Source organism: Botryllus schlosseri, chromosome 10, assembly GCF_051294905.1.
Source record: "Botryllus schlosseri isolate E-star chromosome 10, Bs_hap1, whole genome shotgun sequence".
Classification (NCBI taxonomy): Eukaryota; Metazoa; Chordata; class Ascidiacea; order Stolidobranchia; family Styelidae; genus Botryllus; species Botryllus schlosseri.
The window spans coordinates 26,852,221-26,875,669 of NC_137245.1; the positions used below are offsets into that span (position 1 = coordinate 26,852,221).

At 39.7% G+C, this 23,449-nt stretch overlaps 1 protein-coding gene across 2 annotated transcripts in view; it reads left to right on the plus strand.

Annotated features, from left to right (window-relative positions):
* The first annotated feature begins 903 nt into the window (after positions 1-903).
* The window catches only part of LOC145447876 (uncharacterized), a 30,968-nt gene continuing 8,422 nt past the window's right edge, over positions 904-23,449 (plus strand). The window contains exons 1-6 of one of the 2 annotated variants that reach the window (XM_080326144.1): positions 904-1,089; positions 7,633-7,758; positions 8,700-8,993; positions 12,077-12,295; positions 20,182-20,316; positions 22,465-22,731. In XM_080326144.1, coding sequence (XP_080182270.1) covers positions 7,749-7,758; positions 8,700-8,993; positions 12,077-12,295; positions 20,182-20,316; positions 22,465-22,731 — 925 coding nt within the window. In that variant the 5' untranslated portion in view covers positions 904-1,089; positions 7,633-7,748. Of the gene's footprint in view, positions 1,090-5,230; positions 5,749-7,632; positions 7,759-8,699; positions 8,994-12,076; positions 12,296-20,181; positions 20,317-22,464; positions 22,732-23,449 lie in introns of those variants that run through there. The other variant, XM_080326143.1, reaches the window with a different exon arrangement.

Here is a 23,449-nt window from a genome sequence, read left to right on the forward strand (position 1 = left end):
GGCTCGTATCTGTTCTGTGTACTTGTGACTTGCTTGTCGTCAAATGACACGTCTTGAACTTTAAGTCAAATCGAACATGTTTCCAGCCATTACCTCACGAAGTTATGAATCAGTTTAAGATTTGATGTTTCATTTATTTTATCAATGAACAATAGGGCTGCTCAAAAATAACCTTTTTTTTCGGATTCCAGCCATTCACTGATGAAATTGTCAGGTTGCCATAACAAAGCCTGCATACCAGATTTGGTTCAATTCTAACAAGTCTAAGCTTCCGCAGAGCCAATTAAATTTTTTAATTTATTACGTAAAATTGAAAAAAAAATTTCAAATTTTTTTGTCAACCCCATGAAATTGTCGAGTTGTCTTCAAAAAGGATGCAAAACAAATTTTACTCGATTCCAACCCGTACAAGCGGAGTTATTTGAGTTTTTCGTTGATAATCCTCGGATTATCGCCGATCAAGGATAATCCGAGGATTATCAACGAAAAAGTCAAATAACTCCGCTTCTACTTGTTCAAATTGAGTCAAAAATTTGTTTTGCATCGTCTCTGAAGACAGCTCAACAATTTCATGGGGCTGAAGGAAAAATTTGATAATTTTTTTTTTAATTTTTCATTATAAATAAAAATTTTAATTGGATCTGCGGAGCCTTATACTTGTTAGAATTGAACCAAATTTAGTGCGCAGCGTTTTTTAGGGTAACCTGACCATTTAATGCCTGAATGGCTGGAATCCAGAAGAAAAAGTTATTTTTGAACAGCCCTAATGAACAAGCCTTCAACATTGCATCTTGAAATTAAAGTATAAAATTCTAACATGCCTGGCGGACCGGTAGGAATGTCGTCGCGGACCGGCACCGGTCTGCGGACCGGCGGTTGAGAACCACTGGCCTACACTACATCAATGGTTAAAATCCCGAAATAGTACGGTGATTTTAAAGTTTTACATCGCGTGGTCACGATTGAACACACAAAGGTTTGTAGTCTTATAGAATATAAACATACGGACATTTCGAGGTACGGCGTGTACTCGGCCTGCGTCATTCCCAAAAGAGCATGCTCCAGACGCAGGTGCTGATCGCATCACAGGTGAGTACTAAGTATTTTCACTTCATCAAATATTCAATTCACGTTAAGAGCAAGGTTGATATTTCTAACGATACTTTCACTTATATTTTGTTTACAAAGACGCATATCGAAAAATAATTCCGGCCGGATGCCACTGGGAACATGACAACTAAAACTTTCACGTAGGCCTACCACAAAATCGGTAGAGGGGTAATCGATTTAATCCGTGCGTGACAGCAAATGAAAACCGCACTGGCATTCGATAATGCGGACACTAGACACGAGACACTTGTTCGGTCAATTTTCAACTATTTTCGTTTACATTCTACGGAGATTGTGACTTCCCGTAGGTAGAGGTTGTTGATGTATCATCGCCAGCGGTGGTCAAAAACGGCAACTGAATGAAACTTCGACTACTATCTCTATAACAATATTAAAAGTCAGGGGCGTAGCCAGCGGAGAGTAAAGGGGGGTGTTTCGTCAACAAAGGATATTCTGAATTATACCCGATTTATCGGGCTAATTGTATGCATAAATGCTTCTACTACAAGAATCAGATAATCTCGCCCGTGTCAACAACTCTATACGCATATACATGGCCCTGCTATATTCAAATATAACGCCAATGACGTACGCTACGATGGATAGCAGCCCGTGTACGTCTCTTCGTAGGCGCGCCTCTAATTACTGAGAGCGAGTTACGACATCTACAACACACACGCGCAGATCATACTACAATCAACGCAGCAGCGGGAGATCTTATAATTTCGCATTCAGATAAGTAGCGGCCTCGACTTAATATGGTACCATGACCATAGATTCTCGAATGTTAATATATGCAGTCGGAATCTGATATATCGTGATAACTTATGCCATGATTCAGTTCGATGTAACGCCCGGTCGCCCGCCCGACGTTCCGATCTTTTTTAATTCGGCCCGTAACTCATCCACATAACCCAGTTGTATTACCATATAGCACCACAACTGGTAAGCTGGAGGTTTACCTAGGCTCCTCCTCGCTACCTCATCCGCGCAAGCGGTGTATTACAAAAAGCCTAGAGGTGGGCCGTGCTATAAGTCGGCAGCTACGGAAAATAATGAAGATTATCGGCTTGGTGTAAATGACCATAGTAGTCGATAAACACCATGAATACCTCAAAACAAACAAAAAACTGGTAAGCTGAGATAACAACAAAAACAGACATAACGTGCCCTAAATTATCAAAAGTTAGCAGTGTGATCAAGTTACAATACATACAGTCAGAGATATTGCCATTTCGCGCTCACATAAGAACGTGATCTCGAGTCGGGTATCATAACAGATTTCACAAATGATAATGTCGAGTGCGGAATCTCTTATTTATTGATGTAATCGGCGATGAATTAGGTTGTTGGAGTAACGACTGGCCGTCTTGCTAATCGTTACTCGGCCTCTAACACATCTCCTGATTGTCATGGTATAATATTCGCGCTAGTACACCTTCGCTTTGCTATAAATTGTTCAGTGTTCACAGATCGTTTCTGCGGATCTGGATTAATCCAAATTATGCACCATGAGTTTTGATTCAACTTAATATCGTTCGCTAAATTGATGTAGCATTTTTGCTATGTTGGGATGGTAAAGAGTAAAGACCAATGTGTGCGAAAGTGAGATGCAATCGTTAATGTCAGTAGCCCGTCTCAGGCCCAGGCTTAGGCTCAGGCTCGTAATCGAAAAAGCATTCGATTACGATGCAAAAGTGACAAATGCGGATTATCCAGGACTATATCGTCTCGTTATTACCACATTACATCGAATATTTATAAAACTGTAATACATAGCTAATCGCTGAGCGACCTAATTTTTCGCGCCTCCGATTCGTCCATGATTGTTTTTATTTTCGGCAAAATGCGTGAAAGCAGGACAAGAGATAACATAGCACTAAAAGGCGGGCATTCGTTACACAACCGAGTTGTGTCAAATTCATTCATGTATTAAACAGATTCCCCGATGGGTATTTGATTAAAACAAGGCAAGATACCAAGCCGAGTCGCCAATTTATTTGTAACGCGAAATAGCGTGATGTTCCGCTGTGTTGTAACTAGGGCTGGGCACAATGATTCGAGTACTCGAATCTGAATCGAGTATTAATTTTAATGATTCGAGTCGAGTAGTAAAAGACGATATTTTCGAGTACTGAAATTACAAGCTCCTCGCCACTGAAAGTTAATTCATCAACGAGAATTATAGTTTTGATGCTAGTTTCCAATGTGGAAGGCTTAAAACACTGATTGGCTGCATTGAAGCATACGAAACATAGTACAAAGCTACAAAGCTTACGTGAAATAACACATTTTCGAAGTCATAATCATCCCATAACCTTGTCACGAAGTGCAATGAAATCGGTATGGTCGAAAAAATATCAAAGCATCTTTAATGTGGTATATAACAGGCATTATATTCTTTGCTGTGGCATAAAAGGTACATATTTGAACTTTGACATATTACATTCTGTTATGACGTCATAATGTGTGATACTCGAATACTCGACTCGACTCGAAGCATAATACGTGAGTCAGAATCGAATCACTCAGGTACTCGATTTTGCCCAGCCGTGTAGGGCTGGGCACAATGCTTCGAGTACTCGAATCTGAATCGAGTATTAATTTTAATGATTCGAGTCGAGTAATAAAAGACGATTTTTTCGAGTACTGAAATTATACGCTCCTCGCCACTGACAGTTAATTATCAACGAGAATTATAATTTCGATACTAATTTTCACTGTTAAAGCCTTGAAACTTAAATTGGCCGTATAGTAGCATACGAAACATATGGTACAAAGCTACGAACGTTACTGGAAATAACACATTTCCGAAGTCATGATCATCCCACAACATTGTCACGAAGTGCAATGAAATCTGTATGGTCGAAAGAATACCGAAGTATCTTTAATATGATGGATAACATACATTATTTTTTTTGTTGTCGCATAAAAGGTGCATATTTGAACTTGACATCACATTATGTTATGTCGTCATAATGAGTGATACTCGATTACTCGACTCGACTCGAAGCATATTACGTGATTCAGAATCGAATCACTCGGGTACTCAATTTTGCCCAGCCCTAGTCGTATGTTGCGATACGATACGATCAATCGAGTTTTACATCTTCCCACGGTGGAAACAGTATGAAAACCGTAATTTTCGTTGATAAATCAATTAATAGTGGTAAGGAGCGCATCATTTTCGCAGGCCTACTCGAAAAACCATCTATCACGTGAATCATTAATATCAATTCGACTCAGATTCGAGTACTCAAACCATTGTGTCGAACCCTAACCGACGTACGAGGCGGATGCAAAGGTTTAATCATTCTGACATGCGTGCAGGACATGCGAGCGAATGAAACAGGAAATTCGTCTTTCTGAAATGAATGTGTCGGGAAAACATTCAATTCACTCGATCCTGGTACAGCTACTTTGAATTGTCTCCAGATAGTTTGAACTGTGTTGGCGAGAAAGATTAGAGAGCTTTAATATTTTCATGGTGCACATTATAGCCTCTATACGGCTGGGCATAATGATTCGAGTTTTTCAATCTGAATCGAGTATTTATTCTAATTCAAATGATTCGAGTGAGTAGTGAGGGATGATTCTTTCTGGCACTGAAATTATGTGCTCCTGCCGACTAAGAGTTAATATATCAACAAAAACTACAGTTGCAATTAGGGTTGTGTTTAAAACAAATATCGTTATGAAACAAACCTGTTCAAAACAAGGCCCTTGTTTAAAACATGTTTTTATCGTTCTTTTCTTTCACTCTATGACGTCACGAATATTCAATTGTGTCGTCATAGTGAATTGACACTGACAATTGAAAATATAGGGTAAATATAGCACCTTTGACGAAATAGGCTTGTAACCCCTATCACATACGGAAAAATAACTTTAACCAGGACTATATCATCATTCAGCATTCTTTACGGTTACACCGACTATTTCGCGGGTTCCAAACATCTTATAAGTCGGCTATATCGGGTGGTAATTGTCCGCATGCTCATTGAACATGTTTTTTGGAAAGTCTTTACACACTTATGTCATAATTATACAACTTGAAAAAGAAATAATTTTAAAAAAAGGCTTTTGTTCCAAAGACTGTTAAAACATGTTTTAAACAAAGTGTTTTAAACGACCATTTTTTGAATGCAACCATTGTTGCAATAGTATTTTTGACTGTGGATGCTTTGCAACCTCGATATCGCAGCATGCGAAACATACAGTACAAAACCACGGACGTTACTGGAAATCACATATATGTGAAGTCGCGATCAAACCACAGCATTGTCACATAATGTAATGAAAAAGGAATGTTCAAAATATATCAGATTATCTTTTATATAATATAGAACTTGCATTATATTCTTTGTGGTTGCATAAAAGGTACATATTTGAAGGTTCATATTTAACCCACAGCTTTCATGCTGTTGTGACATCATGATGAATGATACTCGATTCGAGTCGAAACCAAAGGGTCGATTCAAAATCGTATCACTCGATTTTGACCAGTCATAATTGTATCTGTTTTAGAACTTTGCGATATGGCAAAGTATTATATATTTATTCTTCTTCTGCACAATTACGTGCGAGCCACACATGTCCCTGATCCACGGTGGATTAATGCAAAATGGAGTCAAATCGGTAAGATATCACTAACTTGTTTGCAATATATATGTGCTACCAAAGTCTGTAATAGGGAAAGGAAGCCGCTATATCAAGGATAATAATATAATATTAATAATATTAATCGTTGAGTTATATTTTTCATCTGAACAAGTCACACACAATGTACAATGCGATAAGACACAATGCGATGTCATGAACAGATAGGAGGATGTCGAACGACACGGATCAGTAGATCCTTTGTTCTAACATCCACCTCGGCCTAGAGTGCCCTATGTCACAGTTCTTTTCGATGTTGATCTTTCTGAAGCCGCGGCCTCTTCTATACTAGTTATTTCCATTCCTGGTGAGTTTCTATCGTCAGGTCTTTTTCTCGGCTTTTTTTTTATCACCGTAAGAACGGCGACGGCGGGGGAAGAGGAGCCCAGATAAACCTCCGACGGGAGTCCAACTGATGGGTCCACCTGATTTGTGGGCGTTTATCGTCACCACTACGCTATGCCCCCCGCCGATGTCAAACATTCCATCCGGCCCATGAAGCAATGTTTAGTAATTTAAATAATGTGTCTAATATCCAGTAGAGTAGCCTACATTTTTATATAGAGTTGAGAGTTTAGTCCACGTAAATACTAAATATCTCTGGAAACACCAAATGTCGCACATGTACAATGGTAACCGTACGGTAACCATGTTGCGTTTTTACTAAACAAATCCTGTGACATCGACTCCATATTCCGAGAAGGTAAATAAGTACACACCTGCACACGCTCACGAAGTACAGAGTTTTCAAGAGAAAATATAACCAAAATGCCACAATGTCGAACCTTTGTATTTGCAAGTTACATAGTGCTTTACGAATGAAATGCAAATATCTGTGATCGCACTGGGAACGTCTGAGTCAGCATGGCCTTACAAGGCTATCTATTCTATCCATCAAACGTGTAGGCTGTACGTCTACCACTTAAACTTAAGTATGGTGATTGTTGATGATGAGTCTGTTCCAGAGCCGTTTTCTTGTCTTGATTCAATTCGTGCCACGAGATAAAGATTGTGATAAAATGACACGATAGGAAAGTTACGAAACGCATTGGAGTAGTCTTTGAAATCAGACACGCACCTGGCCTTGGCGATGTTAAAAAATGACATGCACACTGAATAAAGAGTAAAAGGAGATAGCATAAACGATTAATAGTGGTACATCAAGTTGTTTAAAGGTGGGGATGCCATAAAAAATTTATTTATTGGGTCGTATTCAAAACTGTCCGTCTCTTGCGAACCGGACCAGTCGATTGAAGCAAAAGCGTTAATTCAAATGCATACCCAGTTTTTCAGTGAGATGCTTCGTGATATATAATATTACTGATCATATCCACTATATTATATTCTAGCAATAGCTTACTCGCAAACACATAGTCTTTGGCGGATCACCTACCCTACAGTAATAAATAGAGCCCGGCCGATATTGAATTTTTAGCCGACACCGATGACTATAGCATCGATATATCCTGCCGATATTCAAAACACGTGACATCTATCTCCAAAACTTTTTCCAAAACTTCAGAGCATCTATCTGCATCAAAGTGCACAGCTTTCCATCCATTGCTATGCTTGGACATGAAATATACTAGAAAAGATGCATCTGGACAGGTGTATGCGTTGTGACGAATACAAGAGTTTTAAGTGAAAACGCGAGCTCTTCGAATTCGGTTCATCATTATTACTAAATCACCATTCGAATTAGCACGAATTGAATCAAGACAAGAAAACGGCTCTTGAACAGACTCATCGTCAACAATCACCATACTTAAGTTTAAGCGGTAGACGTACTACAGCCTACACACTTGGTGGATGAGATTTTAAAAACAATTTAAACTGAGTATTTAATTAAAATATTTCTCGCAGATCCGGACAAGTTCGACACAAGGGTAATAAAAGACGCGTGGCTGCTTGGCGAGGTGGTGAATCTCGGCGGTCTAATAGACTTTCCAGTCTTCACCGAAGAAGGCCCCGAACCACAAATGAGATTAGGTGAGAACGCGCGCACGTCATGTAATTGCCGTGTTCCCACTAGTGAAGATACTGCCTCGATCATCACAGAGTCGGACAACCAAAAAAGCGTCACTTTTCTCAAATCAGATTGGAATTGGAAATATTGCTGCCAAACTAGATTAGAAATTAGAATTACTGAATTCGGAAGAACTTGGAAATTGCAACAAATTACGAATGAAAAAGAAATACAACAATAATCAAGTTCAGTTCATATCAAATCTAATCAGGTCAGAGTCCTTTCTCTTAACCATTAAAATGGCAAATGTCTGTACGCCAAGCTTATAGTTCGTTTCGCACTGTACAGTTCTACCGTAGCATTTCCAGGAAAAGCAGAAACTATCACAGGTGGTCAAAGTAGTCAAGTAGAATTAGAAGTAGCGCAGTCAATTTTTACTCAAGTAGAAGCAGTAGTAACGATTTTCAAGTAAGTAAAAGGTAAATATTCTAGGTCTAGTTTTGCTTGAAAACTGAAAACTGTCGAGTAGAAGCAGAATGAGTCTAAAATTATAAAAACTTCGTGGAAGCAGCACAAGTAGGAAAATACACTTGCGATGTACTTCGAAAAAGTAAAAGTACTCCTTTACTAACCACTTCTGGAAGTTCGATATGAATTTAAATTTGGGCACAGAAACATTTCGCCAATTATATTGGATTACAGGTATTTCGCTCTATTTAGACAACCAGAATTATCTAATTGTCCAAGTTACCTCACAAATCAAACTGTTTCATAGTACATGGATTGTATATTGAAGAACAGTTTGATTGGAGTTACAGAAGTTCACTGTACAATTGGACAGCATATTCATATTGAAATGATCCAATTGCATATTGAAGTTCTGTACATCTGAGTAGCTCTTAAATCAAACTGTGCTTTCGCATTTGCCCATTTCTCATTTTGACCGTATATTCTACATATACAGATGAGATTTACTATCAAAAGAGTCTCATTGGGCTGTTCGCGGACAGGCTACAGGAATTCTCGTGCAAGCAGATCTCTTGTGAAGACACGGGGAGCGACTGCATGAAATTCGACATGACCACGATATTCTCGGATGACGAAGTCGCAATAATAGCGCACTGGCTGCTGGAAGTCCCACAAATTTCGAGCACAGTATTGGGTACCTCTATTGACACCGCTGAAGAGATGGTGAAAGGGTTGATGGCAATACCGTATCAGAGCCTCCACGCGCTTATGTCAGAGAGAGAAATTCCGGGTATGCATCATTTCTAGGGCTGGGCACAATGATTCTGGCACTCGATTTTACATCGTGTATCAATCCAAATGTAATGAAGTTGTACAATACTTGCCACTAAAAATTTATTTCTTAACAAGAATTGTAGTTCCGATCAGACATGGGGTGATTACTTCATGAATGTAATCGATTGCGATTACGATTACAGCAAAATCAGGAAGCAGTCGATTACGAATACGATTAGATTGGAAAAGTAATCACGATTACTCACGATTACATTTATTTTGCTTCTTAAACTAATCTTACAAGATATATTTAAGACAACATAAGGATTGCGTCGAAAAGGCCTAATGAGATAGCAACAACTTTCTCAATAAATGATGCGCCATTTGCTTGTTACGTCATAATGCACCCATTGCCCAACTTAATAGGGGATGATTTATCGCTTCCAACGATTTGCATTCTTGCCATGTCCGTAACTGCCGCACCCCTATAACTCCCCAATAGGGTGGTGAGAGCGCTCGACGGGGAGTCAAAAGTATTTGGTAAAACCAACATAAATTATAGAGTATTTTCGTGAGATTTGATTAACTTGAGCATTTTTTAGGACTTCGCGATCTAAACGTCTCTTAACAGCTTGATTTTGAAATGCATACCTCTCACCCCCACGAAAAAGTAAGCATAATTTACAGGAATAAGCTTTTCGGTGCCGGTCATTACCGCGCCGCGACATACCAAAAGAAATGCAGTTTCGGCCAACATGCGACTCCAAGAAGTGTATTACTAAGGAAAACTTTGAGCATGTGTCCATTGTCAATAACCGCGCTGGGTGTGCGTGACTAATAATCCTATCCTTAATATCTGAGCCCACAATACAAATGCCACCCGGGTCACCCACAGATGAATATCGAGAGTACAGTTATTTGTGTGTGCGTCTCACGAAAGTTTTTCTTTTCGTCATCTACGTTTGGGTGACTGCAATATCTTTTGATTTTATAAATAACAGACAGGAGGTCAAGTAATAACAACATACAATAAAGTAATTACACAACATACCAGATGTTATGATTATGAATTAGGCCTACGTGCCCTAAGCTCCACAGGTAAATCTTACTAGCGGGGACTGAGAGAGGATTAAAAATGAATAGTAATATAATGCAATTACTAATATTATTGTCGATAATTCAGTCTTCAACTAGAAAATTGACCACCTTATTGGGGCCCAAGACCAACGTTCGGAGTGCGGGACGAATTGCTGTTTTGGTCCTTATTCTAGCTACTAGTGCGGAGCATGGACCGGAGCCGGATTGGATATCCGGTCGGATTTTTTCAATTTTGGCCGGACCGGATCGGAGCTGGATCAGTACTTTTTCTGTTACGGCCAGAATCTTTATGGATAAGCATGACTTTTATAACTAAATAACTACCAACCAACTAACTACACGCAAGTAACCGCGAAGCCAGTGCGGAAATAAACGAGGCATATTTATGAATTCACGGAACATCCGTACCGTGTAGGGCCGGATTTCTGGCCGGACTTTTTCATTTTTGGCCGGAGCCGGATCAGTACTTTTGCCTGATACGGCCGGAGCCGGATCGGAGTCGGACCAGAGAATTGAACAACCGGATCGGAGCCAGACCAGAGAATTTGCCAATCCGCTCCGCACCACTATAGCTAGAACCCACACTATCATGGCATATAAGCGGATGGCTATGGCGGCAGGTGAAGAATTATGAAATAACGATTGGCGCCCGTTTAAAGTATAGCCTATAGACATAGGGTCATATCAGAATAACATAATATGAACATAAAATTCTGGTTTCTACTTAATACAGATAGGCTACTGCACGCTGCCGTTTCGAGAAACGGCAATGAACGGTTCGTTTATGATATATAGCCTATCATCAGCTGTTGATTTTTAATGCTTCGTTGTGGAAATCGTAATGTTTTATTTGGCGAGTACAAAATTTCAAATCTTTGCCTGGTGTACGTACGTACTACATATAGGCCTGCTGGTCGCCAAACACCTACAGACAAACTGCGTTTAAGCATGACCTTTAACTAAACATCAATACATCAGTTACCATTTGCAACTAGGCAGAATGGTGATTATTATCCTGCTGCGAGGTAGTGGCGTCTGGAGTGTAACGATGATAACCCGACGTATCGCCCGGCAGCTCGGCAGGTGTTCTTACAACCACACTACAATGTACGTCGAATATCTATTTACATACAATGTGTGGATACTTCTTGCGCAATCATGAACGAAGCTAATACTTCTGACGTAATAATGAGCATTGGTGTTTGTAAATCAGACGCTTGTGCTATCATTAACCTGGTACAATATCTTTTCCCTGTTCGCGAATGTTGAGTTTATGTCATAGTCCTTGTACAAATAAAAAGTAATCGCTCTTTTACAAGGAAATCGATTAGATATGGGAAGTAGTCGATTACGATTACGATTACGATTACTTCGGAATTTTTCCGAATGTAATCGATTGCGATTACGATTACTTGAAAATGCTGTAATCGTCGTAATCGATTACGATTACTAATCGCGATTACCCCATGTCTGGTTCCGATACCATTTTCCACTGTGGAAGCCTTGAAATCGCTATCCGTTGCATTGCATCATGCGACAAATGTTGAACAAAGCTACCCACGTTACTGGAAATATCTGTGAAGTCGAGACCGACCCACAGCACTGTCGCCAAGTGCGATGAAAACGTCGAAAATGCACCAAATCATACGCAATGTAGAACCAGTGTAGTCTTCTTGGTGGTCGCATTATTATTACTAATATTATTTGAACATTCCACATCGTTCATACAATTATAGTTAGTGATACACTGATACTCAAATACTCAACTCAACTCGAAGCTTTGTACGCGATCTAGAATCGAATCCTTCAGCTACGAGGTATTGCCCCGCCTTATCTTTTCCCCGGCCAAATTAATCGTTGATGGAGCTCATAATACTCAACAGGGTAAGGCCGTCGTACGACACAGTTTCATTAACGATAACAACTTACAGATATCTGAATCGTGTACAAAGGAGCCAAGTGACGCCATAGATTGTAATGCAGCATCACTTCCTTTTTTAGAGTCGATCCGACATCTCTTCAATCCTGATTCTGATGGCCATATCGGATCACGCGACAGCGCGATTCATTATTTCATTCGGTTTTTCATCGCAAAGGCCTACTACCTCAAAGGAATACAAACTATCATCGATTTGAGTACGGCTACAACAGTAGAAAAAACTATCACCGCTATTTCCAGAGAAGTCAGATGTCATAGACAGTCGATTGGCGATGCATTTGGTGAGTTCAAAACTGGATCCGTCATATGACTTGTAGCAATATCCAGATCTACAAGCGAATAGTTGTAGAATAGATTCTTCTGTTCTCAACCGCCGGTCCGCGGACCGGTGCCTGTCCGTGGCGAGTTTCCGGCCGGTCAGCCAAATATATTAGAAATTTACATCCAGGTATCAAAATGCAAGAAGTTGGACGCTTGTCCGTTAATTAGAGAAAATAAAGCAACAAATTTCTAATTGATTTAGAAGTTTGGATCGTTTTGTTCTGCATGGTGCCGATATAGAGAGTTCACGGTCTACTTTGCTCTATTAAAAATGTACAAGTGTTGCACGCAACCATTTAAAAGTAGCCTACTCGTTTCGGAGAAGCAATATGTGAACTTTTAAACAAACTTCGTGAACTTCCTACCCCTTGCAGTATATAGTAGTGGCTACTGCAAACAGCAACGTAACATTTCGTTCAAAGGATACCAGACAATCAGAAACAAGTTAGCAGCCTTTGACAGGACTTCGCGAGTTTCGCCCCGCAGAAACTTCAATAGAACCACGAATAAATATCTAATATAAAAAGGAAGCATTAACTGAAAATTCTCAATATTACATTTGTGATGCAAGCATTTGTCGTGATTATAAATTTATGATTGATTTTGATTTTTCAAGGTTCACAGCTCCGCAACATTTCTATTAAAATTATACTGGTACGCGAGGTCAAAAAGGTCGAGAACCACTGCTATACGTAACCTGCAGGCAGAAATAGTCAAATTTATGCAACCCCATAAATTCTTACTTAACTGGATATAGGACTGGCGATTGCGAGACTTGTCAAAACTATTTGAAGTAGAAGCTGAGAATAACGCAAGTGAGTATACACTAACAAAAGTATTGAGTCGAGGGGTCGCGTTCTTTTAGCAGTTAGCTTGAGCTATGGCTACTTGTGAAATTGCAAGATGCGTCTTTGGCACTGTCGTAATTGACTAATGCATGGGGCGATTTTTTTTGCTCTATGAATGGAAGATTTTGGCCTAAAAATTCAAACTTTTGACATTTATTGACATTGAAAAACTTAATTTTGACAAAATTTTGACATCATGTATGTAAATTAGGTGTTTTCCAACATAATGTTAGAACTATACTACTTATCTTCATTTCTGGATGGAACTGTCTGTATTTACGAAGTAGTTTGGCATGAAAAATCTTTTTTGACGGACAAATGTTTTCATGAAAAAAAATATTTTAACGAAATCTGAACCTATGAAGAATTCCAGTAGTTACATCACGCATTATGGTAGAAATTTTTAAAATTTGCTGTAGTACAACGAAAGATACTTTCCTACATTCTCTGGTAGAAAGCGTCTACCCTTAAGCAGCGTGGCAGGAATGGAGAAAGAGCGTTCTAATCGGCCGGCCTACTGACCAAAATTTTACTGCATCCACAAAAAAGACGATAAAATGTCATCCATATGGTATAACTCGACGCCCAATATATTGCCGTAAACCTGAAGTAGCCGCCTAGCGGTCTGAGATACTCTTACGGCTCAGACGCCAGAGGGAATAGCGGTGTGCGAGAAAATGTTCTCGATTTCTTGAAAATAAAATATAATTTTGTTCTTCTATATCTCCTGACGTCATACTTAGGCCGTCTCTTGGTATATGACCACCTGATTGCGTTTCGCATGGATCTCTACGTTCCAACGAGACATTACACGCTACTATAGCGCTTAATAGCCCAGCGCTACGATCTTGGAAAGGTAGACATGTGATAAGCACAAATCACGCGGCCGCCGCCGATGAGTAATCGATTACGTAATCGCGTAATCTCGCGGAAGGCAATTCACTTCCAATTCTACATAACATAGTAACTATCTCCATGCTATTGAAGTGGTATCAACCCCAGTGGCTTGTTATATGTAACTGCATAACGGATTCGTAAGTATACACATTAGGGCTCTTCAAAAATGACTTTTTTTCTCAAATCGTACTGGCTACTTGATAAAATTGTTAGGTTACCTAATTTAAGCCTACACACCAAATTTGGTTCAATTCTAGCCAGTAGCCGCATTGCTACAGCAATTTAAAAACTTGAAAATTTTTCCGAAAAATACCATCATTCACTAGAATCAGTGTTGCTGAAATAGCCACTGTGCAAGCGGTATATACTTGAATGCCTGTGCCTATAAAAATGACGGAGTCACAGAAATAATCTGTATCGAAGGTATATATAAAAGCGTAAAAGTATAATTTATTTAGCACATTGACATCATATTCACCAATTTCAAATTATTTATGTGCCAATGAGGATTTTTTGAAATCTGAGCGAAGCTTGCGACTGTTTTCAACGAACTGCATTATTACATTCCTTTCATATGAGTCATGCGTGAGGATGTCTTTGTACTCCTCAAGGAGACGAATTCCTCTTTCTGCAGGATCATTCACAACTTTCAAAGATCTCACTACATTTTCAAGGTACCTATACTTGGAAAATTGAAGCCACGTTGTCGATGGATGCTTAAGAAATTCCATGGCATCTAAACTGAATTTCATTTGTTTAAAAAGTATGGTTGATCTGTCACCGACCAGATGATGAAGTCTCGTTTCTTCAGAAACTGTTGGAAAAGCAGGTTTCTGCGGTGTCATAGAGGAATCCGCACATCTTTCAAAGGATTCATAAATTTTCAAAGCAAGTGATTCTTTTTCGTCAGGGGCTAAAGTTTCTGAGCATAAAGCAAAGGGAATAAGCTCTTGTGACAAATACCAGAGATGGCCCTTGAACGAGGAAATTACAGTTGTTGCAATTTCCCTCATTGGGCCATTGCCAACGGAAACTTCCAGCATTTTTTGGTAAAATTGCAAATCATAGACAGCAGCCTCCGAGGGGAGGGGAGCTTGAAGCTAATAACGGGTATAAAAACATGCAATGAAGTCACCAAAACGCTTCATCTTCATGAGAGTGGACTCGTCAAGATCAAGTTGGTCTTGGAGAAGAAGCATCTTTAACGTGTAAATGGCAGATGACATCCACCGCGCTCTATGATGAGGTCCTGGCCTGCGAAATGTGAAATTAGGAAATGCTGCCTTATCAATGTAAAATATAGAAAGAGTATGTAACTCCTTGTAGTCATCTCGTGGGGTGTAGTTACTGTTGGAACGTAGCTTGTCTAAAGTGGATTTAGCCTGTAATACATCACCCTTTTCAACATTTTCTCCAATTACCAGATGATTCGTTTCATTTTCATGATTCAAAATATCCCATGTTTTTTTCAAATAATCAAAAATATCAAGTTTTGGGCCAGTTGATGCACCGAAAACACTTTTGAGCACATGTGATAAAATGATTTCATATATGTGATGACGGCATGCCGTCCAAAGTAGTGGGTGTCCCAGTAAAGCTTCCAGCAAAATGCATGCACCACTAAATTTGCCAGTGTTTGAGGACGTCGTGTCAAAACACATGGCCAAGCAATTATCCCGAATTTGCCATTCGTTTAGTATTTCTTCGATAGCTGAAAATTGATTAAATCCAGTCCCGGATTGTAAATCTGTAGTCCCAAGAAGCTTTGATTCCCCTCCAGCACTTGCCAATATGGCGATGTGCTGTTTGGGAAACATATCAGTACCCTGCTTCAGGAGTTTCTCGTCCCAGTGAATTGTAAAATATTTTCCTTTTGATGCTAATTTGAATTGTTCCTTGATTTCCCAACAATAGTTACTCCGAACAGCCTGACGCCACCGTGAAGTTGTTGACTCACTTAAAATGAATTCATTGACATCACCGCCAGATGCTCTGATAACGGATGCCAAAATATCATTTAATCCGTTATTTGAAAGTTTATGTCTATCAGCAGCAGCAATTACTGAAGGCAGAGATGATATTCTACGTGGGACTTTCAACAACACGAAATCAGATCGATTTGATCCACTGGAACCTGGCATATCATCGTCAGTTGTTATTACAGCGGCAGAAGAGCCTGTGTCACTACTAGTGCTAGTGAGAATGGAGTCCGGTAATATCCACGTAGATGCATCCAGCATGTCATCACGTGATCTTTTACGCCGCCTTGTTTCAGCCTCCTTAGCTTCTCGTTTACGTCTTACTTGTTTGCGTATAGATTTGACTTCAGTACCGAATGTGAATTTACGTGATCCTTTTTGATCCTGCAAAAATCTTCCATCGACTTCATTCAAGTGACCCATGGCATCTGCCCTTGATACGTCAAACAACCTGCTCAATTTGTTTGTAAACTCTTGTTCGTCGTCAATTGTTTTCTGACTCTTGTGGGCACCTGGGCGGGTTTTATTTTGAATATTTCTATATTCACCCCATAACTTGTCCAACTTGTCAGTAACTGCTTTCCTAGTTTGAAAGCTGGTGTGTCCCGGTGTTGCACCCGTTGATAGTTTTCTCCAACATGATTCAAGCTCCTTCCATACACAGATTACTGCCTCCTTTTTTTCAGCTGCTTTACTTTCCAGTGAAAAATGAATCTCTGAAGCACCTCATGAGTAGTGGGTAGTTTTGTAGAATTAAATATTTCAGTTCTGGCTTCTCCTATGAGGGGGAAGCCAATATCATGAGAGCGTCTTTCCATAACTAATCGATGCCACCGTTTTAAAGCAGTTGAATGATATCTTATTAACTCAGCAATTCTGCTGTTTAACTCAAATGTTTTTTAAATTGCCTGTAAAAACATGTCAACTTATTACAGGAAATGAAGACAACAGCCTGTACTATGATAAAAAAAAGGCCCCAGAATCAGTATGGAACAATATTGAGTGAAATATATTTCCAAACATTATCATCACTAGCTCCAGCTTAGACAGGCACCTCATCAAAAAGAACACCGTATAGCTATTCATCTGATAAATTTCTCTACAACTGATTCACTAGGTACATGACATGTTTATCCAGGTGTTGCACCTTTGAAAACTTTGTTGTCGCCACCGATTAAAGCCCCATTTGTCAGCTTTTTTACTTTACAGTGAAATGTGAATCGCTGCATGAACTTAATGAGTACGGTATATAGCCGGTAGTCTGGCAGATGAAATTTCACTTCTGGCTTTCCATGTAAGTGGTAAGTCAACATCCCTGGATCAAAGTTCCATCTATTCTACAGATTGCACAATAGATAGATACAGCCAGCCTCAAACGTCCTCCACCATCCCTTACCAGCAGTTGTCACATTTGTTATGTTTACATTCCAGCAGATGCTTGTGTGCTCCTCTACACAATGTCCAACGGGCTCGACGTATCACCGTAGAGCTCACGTTCAAGAACCCATGTTTTCTCAACCTATATGATTAGTTTCCAAAGAATTATGCTAAAACCAGCTTGAAATATCGTTTTCGTGTTGATTAAACTGGTTCAATATGTTTTCAATGATAATTTAGAAAGCTTCATCCCATAAATATTTATTCGATGACTCCATCGGTTTCGTAGGCACAGTCATTAAATCATATGCCGGTGTCTTTGTTGCTATTTCAATCGCCCCAATGGTAGTGATCTTTTTCCGAATAGTTTCAAGTTTTTATATCGTCGTAGCAATGCAACGACCGGATGGAATTGAACCAAATTTGGTGTCTAGGCTTAAATTAGGTAACCTAACAATTTTATCAAGTAGCCAGTACGATTTGAGAAAAAAAGTCATTTTTGAAGAGCCCTAATACACATATTGGCTTATTCGAGACTGCCCACTGTACATCTGTTTGAAGCCGCAACGAGTCGGATGAACTTACGCAGCCATGATTTTCACGTAATAAGGTATTGCTTTCTTTCACGTCGATTTGAAACATCTCTACGTGCTAATCTTCGATACAAGGACTTTCATTGAATAGTATGACAACAACAAGTCATAGAAGATAACTGTAATTGGTTATATGACGTCAAGAACGGAAGATACAATAGTTTATATTCCAGGCGTTCATTCACGCGAACATAATTACAAATTCAATTTTGCGGGAAACGTTTTTGCGTGTTCAATCTGCATTTCAAGAAGGATATACATTGATATAATAGGTTGTTCATGGTCTTATGTATGCGTATTCATAATAACTATCCATATAAATCGATTGTTACAGTTAAAAAAGTAATGCAGGTCGAGCTATCTTAGAATAAATAACGACTCCTCCGTGTTAAACAATCGCGGTCCAGTATACCGGACCGCCGGTCGCAAAGGGTTTTAATAAGCAGCGTGGCAGGAATGGAGAAAGAGCGTTCAACAGCAGCAGTTGTTGGATGGCAACACTGAAGTTTTGCGTGCACTGCTGGTGACACACCGTGATGGTTCATTCTGACGATATCGTCTACATCATAATTTGTCATCATGCGCTTCTATATATAAAAACCAATGCACACGCAGTCTTGCTTCAGTCAGGATATTACGGCACCATGTCATAACACCATGTCAACCTATTTGTTTCATTTGACCGTTTATTATTTACAACGACCAGACAATGGACCGTCTACAACGATAGGCAGGCCGTGTTATTTTTGGCATTTCAGGAGCCTGATGCCAAAACTGCCAAAAATAAAAATTTGAAAATGCCAAAAATAACCAATTTTTGGCATATGCCAAAAATAACACGGCTTGCCAAATAGTGTGTTTCGTTCATGGTGTTGTGTTAACAGGACCGAATTACAAGCGAGAAGAGCGTGTGTGAAGGGCAGGTATCTTACTATATGGGTCCAGCCCACCCATTAGGGAGAAAGCATGGTGTCCTAAATGGTGTGGGCACAGCGAGATTGAACGGCTGACTGCACTTGGTTTACGTCATACTTTCCATTCGTCCAAAGGCAATTTTACGGCCATTTTTGACCAGCTTGCCGAGCGCTAAATTTGATAAAACGGGTATCAATGGAAAGCTTCCGCTGTATCTGATTACTAGAATATAAATTGTATTCTGCTCATGAATCTGGAACCCCCAAATTTCGTTGGGTGAAAAATTAATTCAGGAGAAACTTTGCTGACCTGAGTTTGGAAGCACTGTTACAGTGCAAACAATTTGAGTCTATTCAGAAGCGGTAACAATCAGGTGTTTATCGTGTATGTTAGGCTTCTCATTCTTTTTGCCTATTGGCACCGATTCCGAATGGATACTGCACATTTTGTGGTTTCGTTTGATATTATGAGCCTATGTAATCACTAGGATTTTCCTTCTTATTATTGTTTGTTGGTACTGATTATTAGTGGATGCTGAACATTTTTTGGTCTCTTTTGATAAACTGACCCAAATAAAGCGTTTTCATGACTAATTCGAGTCTGAAAATATCTATTTAGAGGTCGATGCCAAAACTGCCAAAAATTAAAATTGAAAAATGCCAAAAATAAGCTATTTTTGGCAGTTTTGGCATATGCCAAAAATAACACGGCCTGACGATAGGCCTATAAAGTAGAATAGAAGCTGTAAAATGTCGAATGATAAGTTCATCCATAGCTTTTATATAGGCCATGGTTCATCGACTGTGCAAACACCTACAACACAAACGAAATGCAGGTTGCAACATTTTTTTGACTTTGTAAGCAATTTTGACAATTTTTTGACCTAGCGCTACAATTTTGACATGTCAAAAAATCGCCCTACTAATAACACTTAAAATATGTGCAACCGTCTATAAGATATCTATCTACATGAAAACAGCGATATAGTAACTATTTCGGGCGGCTCTTATGACGATTTCACTTGTGAAAGTGATTATTATACAAGGAAAGTAGTATTTCATAAAAAAAACGTTAAGTACAAGTGAAGGTATAGAATTACATCAATACAGACCATCTCTGCCTATAGGTTGGCTCTCGATCAAGCAAATGCCGTGGAAGGTTCAGCTACAAGCCAAGGCTCAGCACCTTCAAATGCTATGCAACCGGGAATAGCTTTAAAATCATCTCATGTGTTCAGACGACTCGTTCATGGATGTATTGGACGCTCTGAAGACGTCCCGGTTCAGTGTAGAAAATGCAAAATCGGTCGTAGAAGCCGCGAGAGGAGTCGACGTGCCAAGCAACGTCAGAGTATTTCTGGAGTTGAATAAAGGTCAGATTTGTTATGCGGACCAACGCCTATTTTTCGACATGTCTTATTTCAAGGAACAGGGTTGTAATGACTCGAGACGCAATTTTTCGGAGACTCGACTTGACTCGAGTCAATTTCTTTAATACTCAATTGGACTCGACTTGACTAAATTTGTGCGCGGACTCGAATTGGTAGTCGAGACTCAAACGGCCGAGACAGGCATTTATTGTAAAATCGAAGAACAGTGAAGTTCCACGTCTACATCATAGGGCAATACATTACTAAGAATGATGAAAATTAGCATATTATGAATGCGAGGCATTCGATATCACCCGAAAGAGTTGCAAAATATTGCGTTGAAATTTGCAGTCGAAACTGAACAATGAACACAATGACTTCAATTAGGACTCGTTGGACAATGAACCCGTTGCTCCCTGATTTGGACTCGGACTTGACTCGGTGGTGACCTGAAAATGATTCGACTTGACTCTAGTAAAAATTAAAAAAATTAACATGACTTGTGACTCGGAACCTTGCGACTTGGTTACAAACCTGGTCTTTGACCTGTTTGAATAAGCATGTTGAAGTGAAACAGTGAATATATTATGAATGAGAGACATTTGATATCGCCAAAGAGTAGTAAAAAGTGATTTGAGCATTACTAGAACTCGAGACTGAACAGTGAGCACTATGATTTGAACTCGGACTCGAGTATCACTCCTATCAACGAAAAACTGATTCGAGTCATTAAAACCATGCTAGGAGCCAGCTAAGTACACTCTTAGCGAGCGATGAGAGTTTGTATTCAAACCCAAATGATGGTAGTAAGTAGGGATGGTGTGAACGTGAGGTTCACGTTCGCGTTCTGTGTGTGAACTGTGAACCTCAAAATTTTTGAGGTTCACGTTCACAAACGAACCTTGGCAGGTTCTACACAGTGAATTTTTTTTATATATTTCAATTTTCCCTTCATTTTAACATCTTTGGTTGAAATTTATTGCATTTCAACTGCGGGCCAATATATCAATGGCGCTGGTGCTGTAAAAAAAATCAACACTAAACGAGTATGCACCTTGACAATCTCAACAATTTTCCTTGATTTGTTACAAAAGGTTGCTCGGATATTTAGTGATTCTCTGCTGTGAGCTTGAACCGCAATCACACAACATCAAGTGGGAAATACACTACATGTAGGATTGCAGGTAGTCAGCAATGATGCTTGTTCAACCAATCAATGAAATTGATATCGTTGTCTGATGTAAAAAATCTAGCAAGCGGACGGAGTCAATCTTGATTTCATGTGTTTATTGTATCATAAATACCAAATCAGCGCGAATGTGGTGTTGGCTACTGCTCTATAACTTGGTAATGGGGTAATATCGGTAGCAAGTATAGAAACCCGTTTTACACGTTGCTCAATATCAACGTAGCAATACTGAGACACCGAATACGTTGTCCGGTCTGGCCTAGACCGATAAGGCGTAAGCTTATATTCCCTTGCAAGTCCTCGTCGAAATTGTTGGCAAAGCGACGGATGATATTGATTTTATGGGATTAATATATCATTTGATTGTTCCAGTTGATACATTTGGTGACGTTCAAAACGTCAATATGTACTTCAGCATTGTGACCCGAGTCGTCGCTGGGTATCGTGTACATTAACATATGCTATCACTTCACTGAAATGTAGGGTTGGAATAAGCAATATGACGTCACGTGACGTCATGAGAATCACGTTCGCGTTCACACAGAACCTTTCAAGAAGGTTCGCCTTCACACGAGCCGGAACCTTCCAGTGGTTCACACCATCCCTAGTAGACAACAACAAAGTCTCACTCAGAATTGTATCGCTGCATACCTTCCTATACATCCTTAGGTGCTATAGCATGATTTGGATTTAATGTTGGGTTTGATTTATGCCATATGGTGTAAGTCTGAGGTAGGGTCTGGTTTGGGGTACCAAAGGTGTATATTCGGACCCTTCTATCACGGGTGGTATACACACTACACAGGTTGTTATAGTGTGATCTGATTGGAGAATTCAACTCAATGGTTTTGTTCGCCATTTTCGCGATAATTGTTCATACATTAGATGACTGCATTCACAGCTGTGAATACAGTCTTTTTCGCTAAGAGTGTACGCTGGTATCACTGATTGCTTTCCAACAGACACTCAAGCGAAACAGGATTCCAATCTGGGCGAGTTCATCGGAAAATTCCAGGAGTTCGTTTGTGATGAATTGGGGTGTCGGCACGACTGCAGGCTGACGGAACCCGGTCGACTCTTGACTGACGACGAAATATCGGGCGTACTCGACGTGATAGCGTTCCCCCCGGAGACCGTGATGAACGGATTCAAGCTGGAATACGACGCCAAGGAAATATACTTTCGCGCGAAGGCTATCTTAGATGATGACGACCCCGGATACTTTATCGGTGAGCAGACTTGTACAAACAACTGGATTTTCAAAATGCGCAATTAGAACTGAAACTAGAACTGCTCATTTTTCAAAACTAACAACTAAAGCTAGAACTACTCACCTTTTAATCGAGTAATAGGCAAGGTTGCAATAACTCGAGTCATACTTTTCAAATGCGTAAAATGACTCGACCTGAGTCAATTTGTGTATTGACTCGACTTTTACTCGAGTCATTGTGCATGACACCAGCCAAGTCATATGACTCGAGACCAGAACGGCGAAGACAGACATTTCATTGCAACTTCGAAGAATAGTAAAGTCACCACATGATTGGTATTTCGTTTATCAATCCTGAAGCTGATACTGATACAACTGAACAGTGAACATTATGACTATGACTCGGACTCGAGTCATAACACTATGACTCGAACTCGACCCTCAACTCACAGACTCGGTGGTGGATTGAAAAAGACTCGACTTGACTCGAGTCAAAACTATAAAAGTGAGATTGACTTGTGACTCGGAGCCTTGTGACTTGATTACAATCCTGACATTATGCTTCCATTTGAGAATTCGAGTATCACTCATTATGAAGCCATTACAGTATGAATGATATGGCAGTTCAAATATGTACCCAGAGGTGGTCAAAGTAGTCATCGTCGTTATTCAAGTGAAAGTAGATGCAACGCTGTCAATTTCTAGTTGAGTAGAGTTAGCGATTTACCATTAGGTAA